Source organism: Pseudophryne corroboree, chromosome 9, assembly GCF_028390025.1.
Source record: "Pseudophryne corroboree isolate aPseCor3 chromosome 9, aPseCor3.hap2, whole genome shotgun sequence".
Classification (NCBI taxonomy): domain Eukaryota; kingdom Metazoa; phylum Chordata; class Amphibia; order Anura; family Myobatrachidae; genus Pseudophryne; species Pseudophryne corroboree.
This window is the reverse complement of record NC_086452.1, coordinates 229,460,510-229,475,033: the sequence shown is the minus strand read 5'-3', so window position 1 is coordinate 229,475,033 and position 14,524 is coordinate 229,460,510. Positions and strand designations below refer to the sequence as shown.

The 14,524-nt window shown below is 41.8% G+C and overlaps 1 protein-coding gene across 1 annotated transcript in view; it reads right to left on the bottom strand.

The window, feature by feature from the left end:
• The window catches only part of AKNAD1 (AKNA domain containing 1), a 568,892-nt gene that overhangs the window by 40,209 nt on the left and 514,159 nt on the right, over positions 1 to 14,524 (bottom strand). Inside the window, exon 15 of the mRNA XM_063940155.1 lies at positions 5,109 to 5,229. Coding sequence (XP_063796225.1) covers positions 5,109 to 5,229 — 121 coding nt within the window. The remainder of the gene's footprint in view (positions 1 to 5,108; positions 5,230 to 14,524) is intronic.

Genomic DNA, 14,524 nt, shown 5'->3' with positions numbered 1-14,524 from the left:
CTCTTGAATTTCCGGGTACCAAGTCCTTCTTGGCCAATCCGGAGCCACGAGTATAGTCTTTACACCTCTCCTTCTTATGATTCTCAGTACCTTGGGTATGAGAGGCAGAGGAGGGAACACATATACTGACTGGTACACCCACGGTGTTACCAGAGCGTCCACAGCTATTGCCTGAGGGTCCCTTGACCTGGAGCAATATCTGTCCAGTTTTTTGTTGAGGCGGGACGCCATCATGTCCACCTTTGGTTTTTCCCAACGGTTCACAATCATGTGGAAGACTTCTGGGTGAAGTCCCCACTCCCCCGGGTGAAGATCGTGTCTGCTGAGGAAGTCTGCTTCCCAGTTGTCCACTCCCGGAATGAACACTGCTGACAGTGCTATCACATGATTTTCCGCCCAGCGAAGAATCCTTGCAACTTCCGTCATTGCCCTCCTGCATCTTGTGCCGCCCTGTCTGTTTACGTGGGCGACTGCCGTGATGTTGTCCGACTGGATCAACACCGGCTGACCCTGAAGCAGAGGCCTTGCCTGACTTAGGGCATTGTAAATGGCCCTTAGTTCCAGGATATTTATGTGAAGTGACGTTTCCATGCTTGACCACAAGCCCTGGAAATTTTTTCCCTGTGTGACTGCTCCCCAGCCTCTCAGGCTGGCATCCGTGGTCACCAGGACCCAATCCTGAATGCCGAATTTGCGGCCCTCTAGGAGATGTGCACTCTGTAACCACCACAGGAGAGACACCCTTGTCCTTGGAGACAGGGTTATCCGCTGATGCATTTGAAGATGCGATCCGGACCATTTGTCCAGCAGATCCCACTGAAAAGTTCTTGCGTGGAATCTGCCGAATGGAATCGCTTCGTAAGAAGCCACCATCTTTCCCAGGACCCTTGTGCATTGATGCACTGACACTTGGCCTGGTCTTAGGAGGTTCCTGACTAGGTCGGATAACTCCCTTGCTTTCTCCTCCGGGAGAAACACCTTTTTCTGTACTGTGTTCAGAATCATCCCTAGGAACAGCAGACGTGTCGTCGGAATCAGCTGCGATTTTGGAATATTTAGAATCCATCCGTGCTGTCGTAGTACTACTTGAGATAGTGCTACTCCGACCTCTAACTGTTCTCTGGACCTTGCCCTTATCAGGAGATCGTCCAAGTAAGGGATAATTAAGACGCCTTTTCTTCGAAGAAGAATCATCATTTCGGCCATTACCTTGGTAAAGACCCGGGGTGCCGTGGACAATCCAAACGGCAGCGTCTGAAACTGATAGTGACAGTTCTGTACCACAAACCTGAGGTACCTTTGGTGAGAAGGGCAAATTGGGACATGGAGGTAAGCATCCTTGATGTCCAGAGACACCATATAGTCCCCTTCTTCCAGGTTCGCTATCACTGCTCTGAGTGACTCAATCTTGAACTTGAACCTTTTTATGTAAGTGTTCAAGGATTTCAGATTTAAAATGGGTCTCACCGAGCCGTCCGGCTTCGGTACCACAAACAGCGTGGAATAATACCCCTTTCCCTGTTGTAGGAGGGGTACCTTGATTATCACCTGCTGGGAATACAGCTTGTGAATGGCTTCCAATACTGCCTCCCTGTCGGGGGGAGACGTTGGTAACGCAGACTTCAGGAACCGGCGAGGGGGAGACGTCTCGAATTCCAATTTGTACCCCTGAGATACTACCTGCAGGATCCAGGGGTCCACTTGCGAGTGAGCCCACTGCGCGCTGAAATTCTTGAGACGGGCCCCCACCGTGCCTGAGTCCGCTTGTAAGGCCCCAGCGTCATGCTGAGGACTTGGCAGAAGCGGGGGAGGGCTTCTGTTCGTGGGAAGAGGCTGTCTGCTGCAGTCTTTTTCCCCTTCCTCTGCCCCGGGGCCTTTTGCCCGCTTGCCCTTATGGGGACGAAAGGACTGAGCCTGAAAAGACGGTATCTTTTTCTGCTGAGAGGTGACCTGGGGTAAAAAGGTGGATTTCCCAGCCGTTGCCGTGGCCACCAGGTCCGGTAGACCGACCCCAAATAACTCCTCCCCTTTATACGGCAATACTTCCATATGCCGTTTGGAATCCGCATCACCTGACCACTGTCGCGTCCATAACCCTCTTCTGGCAGAAATGGACAGCGCACTTACTCTTGATGCCAGAGTGCAAATATCCCTCTGTGCATCTCGCATATATAGAAATGCATCCTTTAAATGCTCTATAGTCAATAATATATTGTCCCTGTCCAGGGTATCAATATTTTCAGTCAGGGAATCCGACCAAGCCACCCCAGCACTGCACATCCAGGCTGAGGCGATTGCTGGTCGCAGTATAATACCAGTATGTGTGTATATACTTTTTAGGATATTTTCCAGCTTCCTATCAGCTGGTTCCTTGAGGGCGGCCGTATCAGGAGACGGTAACGCCACTTGTTTTGATAAGCGTGTGAGCGCCTTATCTACCCTAGGGGGTGTTTCCCAACGTGCCCTAACCTCTGGCGGGAAAGGGTATAATGCCAATAATTTTTTAGAAATTAGCAGTTTTTTATCGGGGGAAACCCACGCTTCATCACACACCTCATTTAATTCATCTGATTCAGGAAAAACTACGGGTAGTTTTTTCACACCCCACATAATACCCTTTTTTGTGGTACTTGTAGTATCAGAAATGTTCAAAACCTCCTTCATTGCCGTGATCATGTAACGTGTGGCCCTACTGGAAAATACGTTTGTTTCCTCACCGTCGACACTGGAGTCAGTGTCAGTGTCTGTATCGACCTGAGGTAACGGGCGTTTTAGAGCCCCTGACGGTGTTTGAGACGCCTGTACAGGTATTAACTGATTTGCCGGCTGTCTCATGTCGTCAACAGTCTTTTGTAAAGTGCTGACACTATCACGTAATTCTTTCCATAAGACCATCCAGTCAGGTGTCGACTCCCTAGGGGGTGACATCACTAACACAGGCAATTGCTCCGCCTCCTTCCTCCTCATACATGTCGACACAACGTACCGACACACAGCACACACACAGGGAATGCTCTGACAGAGGACAGGACCCCACTAGCCCTTTGGGGAGACAGAGGGAGAGTTTGCCAGCACACACCAGAGCGCTATATATATACAGTATATAGGGATAACCTTATACTGTATAAGTGTTTTTCCCTGATATAGCTGCTGTATATATTTATCTGCCAAATTAGTGCCCCCCCTCTCTTGTTTTACCCTGTTTCTGTAGTTCAGGACTGCAGGGGAGAGTCAGGGAGCCTTCCTCCAACGGAGCTGTGAGGAAAAAATGGCGCCAATGTGCTGAGGAGATAGGCTCCGCCCCCTTCTCGGCGGCCTTTCTCCCGCTTTTTTATGGAAAAATTGGCAGGGGTTAAATGCATCCATATAGCCCAGGAGCTATATGTGATGTATTTTTTGCCAAAAAAGGTGTTTTTATTGCGTCTCAGGGCGCCCCCCCCCAGCGCCCTGCACCCTCAGTGACCGGAGTGTGAAGTGTGCTGAGAGCAATGGCGCACAGCTGCGGTGCTGTGCGCTTCCTTATTGAAGACAGGACGTCTTCTGCCGCCGATTTTCCGGACCTCTTCAGTCTTCTGGCTCTGTAAGGGGGCCGGCGGCGCGGCTCTGGGACCCATCCATGGCTGGGCCTGTGATCGTCCCTCTGGAGCTAATGTCCAGTAGCCTAAGAAGCCCAATCCACTCTGCACGCAGGTGAGTTCGCTTCTTCTCCCCTTAGTCCCTCGGTGCAGTGAGCCTGTTGCCAGCAGGTCTCACTGAAAATAAAAAACCTACTTTAAACTTTTACTCTAAGCAGCTCAGGAGAGCCCCTTAGTATGCACCCTTCTCGTTCGGGCACAAAAATCTAACTGAGGCTTGGAGGAGGGTCATAGGGGGAGGAGCCAGTGCACACCAGGTAGTCCTAAAGCTTTTACTTTTGTGCCCAGTCTCCTGCGGAGCCGCTATTCCCCATGGTCCTTTCGGAGTCCCCAGCATCCACTAGGACGTTAGAGAAATACCAATCTACCCAGGGCCGTAGAGAGCATGGCCAGGCCCGTGTACTGTGGGGGATGTGGGCTATTTGTGGAGGTGTGAACACGGCCCCATAGAAAGCAAAATGTGTGATCATTATAATCTCTCCTCCACACACATACAGTAGACATCATGCAATCTCTGGACCCAACGCAGTCCAACAGACATCAACTTATTCTAGGCTACGGAAAGAGGCTGCTGCCGCTGATAGGTAAGAAGTGGGTTTTTGTTGGCGTACCTGGTCTCCTCCAAGAAGCTTGGATCAGAGTAATTAGTACCCATTCCCCACTTTCTCTCGGCACTCCTGAATACACTCTATGTCCAGACTCTCCAGCAGCCCAATACCATTATGGCTAATGAGAGGAAAACATGTATCGGTGTGTTCCACTGCATTACATGTTATTTTCTAAGCACTAGACGTTGCCGTATTGTATTTTCAGTGGGCCTGATACAGAGTTGGACGCAAAGTCGATGTTGTACACAGTGAAGCAATATTTTCACACTGCACATGCAGCTGGGTCACACTGAGAATGTGCCACCATGGTCCTGTGATGGCGGTCACAGTGAGGATTTATTCGCAAAGTTATGGACAATAATGGACCATTTGTGGGAGGTAATGGGGGAGCAGTGACTTACATGCATGCCTGTCGAGTCCATTTCAGGAGTGTGTCGCTGCTTGCAACTGCAGTCACATATGCAGTTAAAATGGCTCTGGCGTCTTACTTCAGAAAGCCATGCTACACAATCAATGGATTACTCAGAAGCTTGATAACTGACCAATCTGCATCCGATGTCTGTACACAAGTGACTGATCTCGAGTCACCTCCAGTGGACACAAGGCATCTGCGTACATCTCTGAATCAGGGCCAGTGTTACTAGTCTCTTATTTGCTCTAGCATCTGGAGGAAAGTATGATGAGTACCCTACTATTGTGTAATAAACTCCCCAGAACCATGCGGAAGCAAATGTGCTACATGCTGTGCTCCCTGGAAACAGTAGCCTCCATGCATGCACGGTAAAAGCACACACACAGAGGAGTAAGGCACCATTGGTATTTGCAGGCACAAGCTGACGATAAAGGTATACATTTTAGTAGTTACCTTGATATCTATGCAATCTAGGCTGCTCCGCGTCACACATGGCCATGATCTTCTCTGCAAGCTTGGTAATCCTGGCACAGCAAACTGGGAATGATGTGAAGCCGATGTTTTCACTTTGGGTCTGAAAAAAAGTTACAGTCTCATAGTGCTTATGAACTCATTGGGGAAATTTACTAAAGGTCGATTCTGGCTGATATGCTGTTTTTTTTTTTAAAAGAAAAGATGCGATTTTGCAATGTGCCAATTTACTAAGGATTAATTTGCATGTGGCTAACCGCAGGTTAATAGAGGTGAACTATGTGGTTGCAGTTATCAGATCAACTACATAGTTGACTTCTATTAACTTGCGGTTAACCACATTGTAGCGGTTCCCATCATAGGCTACAACTCAGATTTATGTCCATTATAGCCTCACACAGCTTATCAGCGTGGAGCTCCTCAGGAGCCCTGGCCAGGGCTTACTATTTGGGGATGATGGATACTTCAGCCAGGGGGACCAATATAAGTGTATCCCCCAGCCGTGGCATTACATCCCTGCTAGAAAGAGCCTGGTGCTGGTTAATGTATCAATGTAAATACAGAAGATCCCTATGCTCCCCCTCCCCCCCCCCCCCCCCCCGCTTCCATAACCAGGACCAGCTCAGTAGCGTGGTGCTGGTTGTTAAATATAAGGGGATCCCCATGCTTCCCCAAGCGCACTCCCCCAACCCCCACTCCCCCGATTTTACAAAGTGAAATTTTTTCTTTTGGGGAGAGTCCCATGTTTTTCTATTTTGTTTCTTTTTATATATTTAACTTTCTTTACTTTTACAGACATAAACGGGCATGGATCTCACTTATCTGTGCATGCTTCTGTCAAACATGTCACGTTACAGGTACATTGAGGTGCAAATTTTGGCATGTCTTTGTATTGGGAGCTGAGATGCTATCAATGCAGGGAGAACATAAAAATCGCCCATATACACACACGCTACAATGCTACACAATACACCTTCTGAAGACAAAGACGCAACTGAAAATGTGAAAACGCTTGGTAAAAGTGCACTTTTTGGGGGTAATTCTGAGTTGATCGCAGCAGGAACTTTGTTAGCAGTTGGGCAAAACCATGTGCACTGCAGGGGAGGCAGAAATAACATGTGCAGAGAGAGATAGATTTGGGTGTGATGAGTTCAATCTGCAATCTAAATTGCAGTGTAAACATAAAGCAGCCAGTATTTACCCTGCACAGAAACAAAATAACCCACCCAAATCTAACTCTCTCTGCAAATGTTATATCTGCCCCCCCCCCCCTGCAGTGCACATGGTTTTGCCCAACTGCTAAAAAATTTCCTGCTGCGATCAACTTGGAATTACCCCCTTTGTTCTAGCGATTAGGAGCATTAAGGGGTGATTAAGCGTGATTTGTTAAACTACCCAAATTCAATTCTTAGTAAATTGCCCCCATGGTTTGTAAAAATAGATACATTTATGGAGAAGTTGCTAAGTAAATGGAATTAATTAGAAAACTACTAGACATTTAAATTAGCATTCTATAAATACTGACGTAGTATTCTTGTAGAACAAACAAGTCTGAAATACAGGGTGATCATTATGAAAAGTTACACCAGTATTTTGTATGCAATATCAGCATACAGACCGTGATTGTATAAGAGCTTTGTAATCAAATGACAACTCTTAATGTGAGTGCTCTGGCCTAATATAAAGCCCTCTGTAGCTCTCTGTCAGTAATCTTGCACCCAAAAATATTTCTTCTGTGAATAACCATCTACCCTCATCAACAAAACACATTACAGTATTAGCGAATGTCACTTATAGCTAATGTATTAGTATTTAATGTCCAGTGGTCCTTAACACAGCGTTATCACACCCTCCACTGACCTAGCAGTCTATACGAATGACAGTATTTTTTGGTACTCCTGACACATCAGTGAGGGTCTGTTTCAGTAATATATACAGTAGGACATTTGTTCTATGCTCAAAGACAGAAAATGTCCCTACATTTTCATAGTGTGACGTCCCATGCGAAATAGCTTATATTTGTATAGCCATGAATAGGTGAGGAATCAAAAATAGAAATGACAAAAAAAAGCAAGAGAGAAACCAAATTAAAGGTTCAAAGACAGTGTGTGTGTGGTGGGGGGGATTCAATTAGATGTGAGTTTGAAGAAGGCAAACTCTCATAGTTAAACTCGCACACCACCTTAATCTTACACACTTCGCCGTCATGCACGCACATGAGATTCGCACAATTTAATTAGAAATGCCAATTTGCACTCCACGCAGCGAGGTTGTGCAAATTTTGTCCAAAAACCGAACTGGTTTACACTTAAACATTTTTTTATAAAAAAGCAATTCTTAATTGAAACCTTTCATTACATTTGGGGTGCATAAACTAAAGAAAAAGGTGATTTTGGGGTAATTAGAGGTCATATTTTTAACCCCAATAATGTCATGTAATTGCAATAATATATATATACATATGCACACAGGGAGCGCTAAATAATCATAATTATCTAATTTATTTAGACAATAAAAAATAGAATGACAATGCACAATTTAATAATAATAAGATATATCAATTAAAAAACATATCAAATGGACATCTCTTGTGGTAATAAACGACTCTGGTGTTAAAGGGTCCAGATTAGGCTATTTAGCCAATAATTACTGAGCAAGTCCAGAATCCTAGTGTATCATTAATGTCACCAGCAAGGAACTTGCATTTTCTCTGTGGAAATCAACTTATATCTATTCGTCACCACTTTGCTCCGTGCTGCCCGCCTCCAGCTCTCTCCCCCAGTCTGCAAATCAGGCTCCACATCACTGCCAGAGACGTCCGGCTGAGCGGCCACGGTTCATCAGCGCACACTGGGTAAGCCTGCAGGGGAGACGGGGGACACCGCTGAACAGCAATAGATGGGAGTTTGGAAACACTTCCAACAGCGGTGAGCTTAAATTTAAGTGGCATTGGACTGCTACAGTACATCTTTTAACAGTTAAAAGCTACTTGCTGGTGACATTAATGATACACTAGGATTCTGGACTTGCTCAGTAATTATTGGCTAAATAGCCTAATCTGGACCCTTTAACACCAGAAACTGAGTCGTTTATTTCCACGAGAGATGTCCATTTGATATGGTTTTTAATTTTTTAATTGATATATCTTATTATTACTAAATTGTGCATTGTCATTCTATTTTTTATTATCTAAATAAATTAGATAATTATGATTATTTAGCGCTCCCTGTGTGCACATGTATGTATACATTATTGTAATTTCTTGTTTGGTTTGAATAATTGCAGATTATTCATTGGGAGCAGCATTGTAGGTCTTCCTTATCCAGGTTATAAGAAGGAAAGAAGGAAAGGGCTGTATTGTCGGTGCACATAAGGAAGACTAGATCTGGTTATCACATCTGCCTATATCTTATTAAAATTTAACTTTTATTGGTATCTGTTTAAAACCGGTGTACATTACTTACACATAACCATGAGTATAAGCGAAACATAGAGGTTAAAATTTTGACATAGACAAAACATACAAGGTGCAATGAAATAAAGGTGATTTAAAGATTAAAATGTGTGTCCACGTGTCTTATTCTAATGTCCAGATATATATAATCTATTATTCCATAATGGGATCAATATTCATTCATGTGTTTAGTCATCATTAAATTCCTGAAAGGGGCATTTGGAGAATATAGATGTTAATTGTGGTAGTGCCTTAAATATGATTTCAATATGAGCTGTTTGATTTCAACTTAAATGTAACAGAATATTCGTCGCAATATCTAATTGGATCAGATATATAATGAAGTGTAGAATACAAAGGTGATGCTATAAATTCAATATAGATATATAATACACTCTGAGGGGAAAAATATCTTCCTCAATTGTTTATAATCAATAACATATGTAACACTCTCCTATAATGTTTAGGTAATCACACTATTATTGTCCCTTGAAGGAGAGCACCTTCATTCATAAGGGCTGGTGATACCTTCTCAATTAATTTGATTCATTACCTTCCAAATGCTTGGTGTTATTCATAGTTGGGTATATGACAGTTGGTTATAATAGTTAGGTGTTCACAATATTATTATCCCTAGAGGAGAAAGCATTCTCATTATAAAGGATTAGTGACGCCTTTCTGTATATCAATATATAACCAGACTATTTAATTATACACCATCATCAAGCATCCAAACAATTCATTAAAAAGGAGAATCCTTTATTGTGTTACTGTTGTTATAATGTCTAATATATTATAAGGGGATATATCTTTCCCTCAGTTGTTTATATTGGACCAAATCTGTAGCAATTTGTTAGGTATTCACATAGATATGTCCTTAGAAGGAGAGCATCTTCATTTATTGAGGACTGTATCACTGATAATTGAATATATGTCAATCAGTTATAAGAATGAGGTATTCAGAGTGTTGTTATCCCTAGAGGGAAAACACCTTCGTTTTTGGGAATTAGTGACACCTACCTAAATGTCAGTGAATAACTTCACAGATTGTGCATCACCCTTGAACATCTAATATAAGTATTGAAAAGGAAAAACCTTCATTAAATGTATATAGATGTGGAGGTAGGGAAGAAGAACAAGCGCCATATGGTGTAGTAATTTAGGGCACAAAATAGGACCAAAAGAAGGACAAAATTTGGTAAGTACCGGATGACTTCTTGGAATTAGGCCTGTCAGACTCAGACTTTCACATCGGCTGTCCCCACCACATAAATATTCAAATATAGCATGTAGGATATGCTCATATCCAGATGGTTCAGCTAGGTCCGGTAAATGTGCTCCTTCCAAAAATTCCCAGTCACTGCACTGTATAGTTATGCAATGTTTAATAACAAAAATAGATAATAAAAAATACTTAAAACACAATAAATAAATAAATAAATAGTAAGTCTTAGCTTAATGGAACAGGCAGTAAGTAGGTCAGTCAGGTTTCTCAACGTGTTTCGCCTTTTAGGGCTTCCTCAGGAGAATACATGTTAGCACAAGGTGCAGCTTTTTATAGCTGCTTTCAGTTTCACTTTTGCGGTCACTTCCGGTTCACAAGCCTTCCGAAACCGGAAGTGACCTGGCGCAATAGAAATATCTCTATACTTCATAAAAACCAGTGGACTTAGTGTTTATCTACATCATTGGTGGTGCAGTGGTTAGATAGACCGTGCTGTTATATTTTACACCGGACGGGCTGTAAATGCCGCTACTGTCCGTGTATTTGTATTACCGGAAGTGACGCGGCTTGTCCCGGCCGCGTCACTTCCGGTTTCGAGTCCGTGCGTTCCACCGCGTGTGGAGGTTGTTCAGCCAATATCTGTACACTGGGTTTGTTTACATTTGTGGCGGAAGTGACGTATAGGCTGTCACAAACAAATCCTATCCATATAAATGTATATAGATAGCGACAAATTGGATAAAGATTTTATTATCTTGGTATGTACCACCTAATAATAGTAAATTTCCCAAACAGCATTAAATATTAATGTTAACACCTTATTATATTCATAGCTGCCACATTATATCACAAATACCTCTATGTAATCACTTACTGACTTGGAGAGTTCATTTAGAAACATTTGTTGCAATTGCGTCTGCTCAATTGTATCAATAGTGTTCTGATAATACTACCAAGTTTAACATATAGAGACGGAATGTATCTTTCTGAACTTAAAACAATGCCTTCTGCTCCTTATATGTTTTAAGAGATTTTAACAGCCACTGCTGCGTTATTCATTAATTCACTGTGTTGTTATATAATCAACAGAGATGTTACTCTCTATAATTCAGTAATCATCTATCCACTGTCTCCTAGTACTGGTTGTAATATTCACTACACATGGTGACTGGATAGAGCTGGTTAGTTATTAATTTGGAAACATTTGTTGCAGTTGTATCACAGGTGCTTGGTAACACTGACACATTTGGCACAGAAGCCCAGTAAATTTTCTTAACTTGAGGCAGTGCTTTCTACTTTTTATATGTTTTCAAATGACTCTGACAACTGATGCTGCATTGCTTGTTAGTTTACAATCTTACTATCTACTGAGCAGAAATGTAACGCTCCAAAATTCAGTATTCATATATCCGCTGCCTCATACTGATAGTCTAAACATGGTAATTAGATAGAGCTGACTAAACATTGTTGTAACATGGACATAGAAACACGTGGAGACACGCTGCCCACACGTGTGTTCCGCCGTTACTCTGACAGCTTCGTCAGGGCTGAACCAGAATGCCTCTCCAGGCATGATACTTGAACTCTCCTAGTGATCCAATCAGCGATGATCAACTGGTCACGTGTGGCCACTGACCAATCGTGGTGCTGCTCCCTTGGTCACATGACCCGGGGAGCCAATGACAGGGCTTTATGATTGTCATGGCAACGGCTGTTCATCGCGCTGCGTTCCCGGACATTACTGATCGTTGATGCCCTGTTAACTGTATTAGTAAATTCATATTTCTTGAATTAACTTAATCCGCTATCTCTTGAATTCTACTTTGTTATATCAGTAACTGTATTGATTGGTTTCTATAGGATGCTTGTAAAGAAACCACATTTACACCACTCAGCATACATTTTTACCGATAGCATAATTACAAACATACATGTCTGGTGTTTAATAACCCTGTGCCCTGTATAACATATAGGTCCTTAAATCTGACTATACATATCATTCATAGATGAATTCTATTATTCCCTCACTGTCTCGTTATCTAACAGAAACATATAATGGTTGTATCAATTCAAAAGACATCACATTAATAGTTGTACAAATGCAGGCAATTCCATTAAACAGATCAAAAATGTCTGTGTTGAATAAATATACTTTAATCAATATTATGCCATAGTAGTTGGTCCATCAAATTATGTATTCTATTATAACAGGTAAGTACATATCTATTATACAAAGAATATTTGAAGTAGGGTTCCTTCTCAAATATTATAATTAAGGCCTGGTTAATATTCCACTCCTATTATAGCTTATTGAAATTAATATTATAGTCAGCTACTCTAATGATTATGTACACATTTCTGACAATTATATTTGTCTTTACTATTATTTAGCAGATACTCCATTTATTATCCTAAACCTATATTAATAATCCCATGATACCACAGAGTGTGAAAATAAATTTATTGATTATAAATCTCATATTATGTGTGTGTGTCATTGGTGACTCAAAAAAATAAAATAAAAGTGTCTTTTGTTGTGAAGGTGACCAAGTGAATCAGATAGCAAGATGCTAATAAAAAAGGTACAGAGGATGTGAAATATAAGGAGGATGAGAAATAAATTAAAAAATATTAAGACCCCCTATGTGTAAGAAAAGTGAAAAAAATTATGATGTGCGATGAAAGGTGCCATGTGAGTGTCAAATTGGGTGTATAAACATAAAACAAGGTGATGAATGAGAGGAGAAAAAAAGAGAAAGAAAAGTTAATTCTTGTCCAACATAACATATTAGGTGGATAAGATATATGTTGATTTAATGAGTTCTGCATTTTGAGTTGTACATGAATGAGAATTAAATCAATTCAATGTAAGAGCCAGATAATATTTTTTCTGAATTAATACTAATTTCAAGACAGGAATGGTAAATGAGTGATGTCACCATTAACTCAGATCTATTGAAGTAAATCCAGATCCCAAAATTAATTTACACTAAGAGAGGTGTATAGTTGTTGTAAGAACCAGATAATAATTTGTCTGAATTAATACTAGTTTCAAGACAGGAATGGTAAATGGGTGATGTCACCATTTACTCAGATCTATTAAAGTAGATCCAGATCCCAAAATTAATTTACACTAAAAAAGGTGTATAGCTGTTGGATTCATTCAATCCATTGGGATATAGGCTATCAAGAAGAAAAATCATTTTGGTTTCAAATTGGAGTAATTCTTGGTCCAAATTGCCACCATGTATCCCCAACTGTATATGCCTTAGGCCAAAGGCCTTAAGACCCGATGGGTCACTATTATGATGGTTCAAAAAGTGTCTCGCAACAGGTTGTAGGGTTTTAAAATTGGAGGCATCTTTTTTGGCATTACGTATGCTTCCAATGTGTTCTAAAATTCTGACCTTTAATGGTTTAATAGTTTTCCCTACATATTTCCTGTGAAATGGGCATTCAAGATGGTAAACAGTTCCTACAGTTGTGCACGTGATTTTCAGAGAGATTGTCCACTTTTTACCAAATTTGTCGAAAAAGTGGTCAGTAGGGACCATGTGGGCACAGGCTTTACAATTACCACAGGGTGATGAACCCGTTGATTTCACCGGATTGTCTGGAAATTTAGTCAAATGACTGTGTACCAATCGATCTTTAATACTTTTAGATCTTCTCCAGCTTGTTTGAGGTTTTATAGGCAAGACTGTCGCCAAAACTGTGTCGGTTTGAAGTATAGGCCAGTGTTTGTGAGACTGTGTAATATCTCCTTCCATTGGGTGTTAAAGGTGCCCACGAACCTTATAGGTTCTCCTCGGGAGGCTTTAGGTTTGGGTTTTAGCAGAGTATCTCGTTCATAAGTACTCACTTCTCTGATTGATCGATTCAGAAGCCTCTTGCTATACCCTCTCAATTGAAGGCGTTCATTAAGTTCATTCTGCCTGACATGAAAAGTTTCTTCGCTAGAACAGTTTCTTTTAATTCTGAGTAATTCTCCCTTGGGTATTGCTCGAATGGTAGCTGGGAGGTGGGAACTGTCTGAATGCAGGATGCTATTTGTCGCTGTAGGCTTCCTGTATAGATCTGTTGAGATGTTTCCTTCATCATTGATGGATATGGAGATGTCCAGGAACTTAATGGAGGTCTGACTAGCTTCTAAAGTCAATTTAAGATTGAGGTCGTTGGTATTCAGAATTTCAATAAACTCTTTCAATTCCCTCAATGGTCCATTACTCAGAATTAAAAGAAACTGTTCTAGCGAAGAAACTTTTCATATCAGGCAGAATGAACTTAATGAACGCCTCCAATTGAGAGGGTATAGCAAGAGGCTTCTGAATCGATCAATCAGAGAAGTGAGTACTTATGAACGAGATACTCTGCTAAAACCCAAACCTAAAGCCTCCCGAGAAGAACCTATAAGGTTCATGGGCACCTTTAACACCCAATGGAAGGGGATATTACACAGTCTACACAAACACTGGCCTATACTTCAAACCGACACAGATTTGGCGACAGTCTTGCCTATAAAACCTCAAGCAAGCTGGAGAAGATCTAAAAGTATTAAAGATCGATTGCTACACAGTCATTTGACTAAATTTCCAGACAATCCGGTGAAATCAACGGGTTCATCACCCTGTGGTAATTGTAAAGCCTGTGCCCACATGGTCCCTACTGACCACTTTTTCGACAAATTTGGTAAAAAGTGGACAATCTCTCCGAAAATCA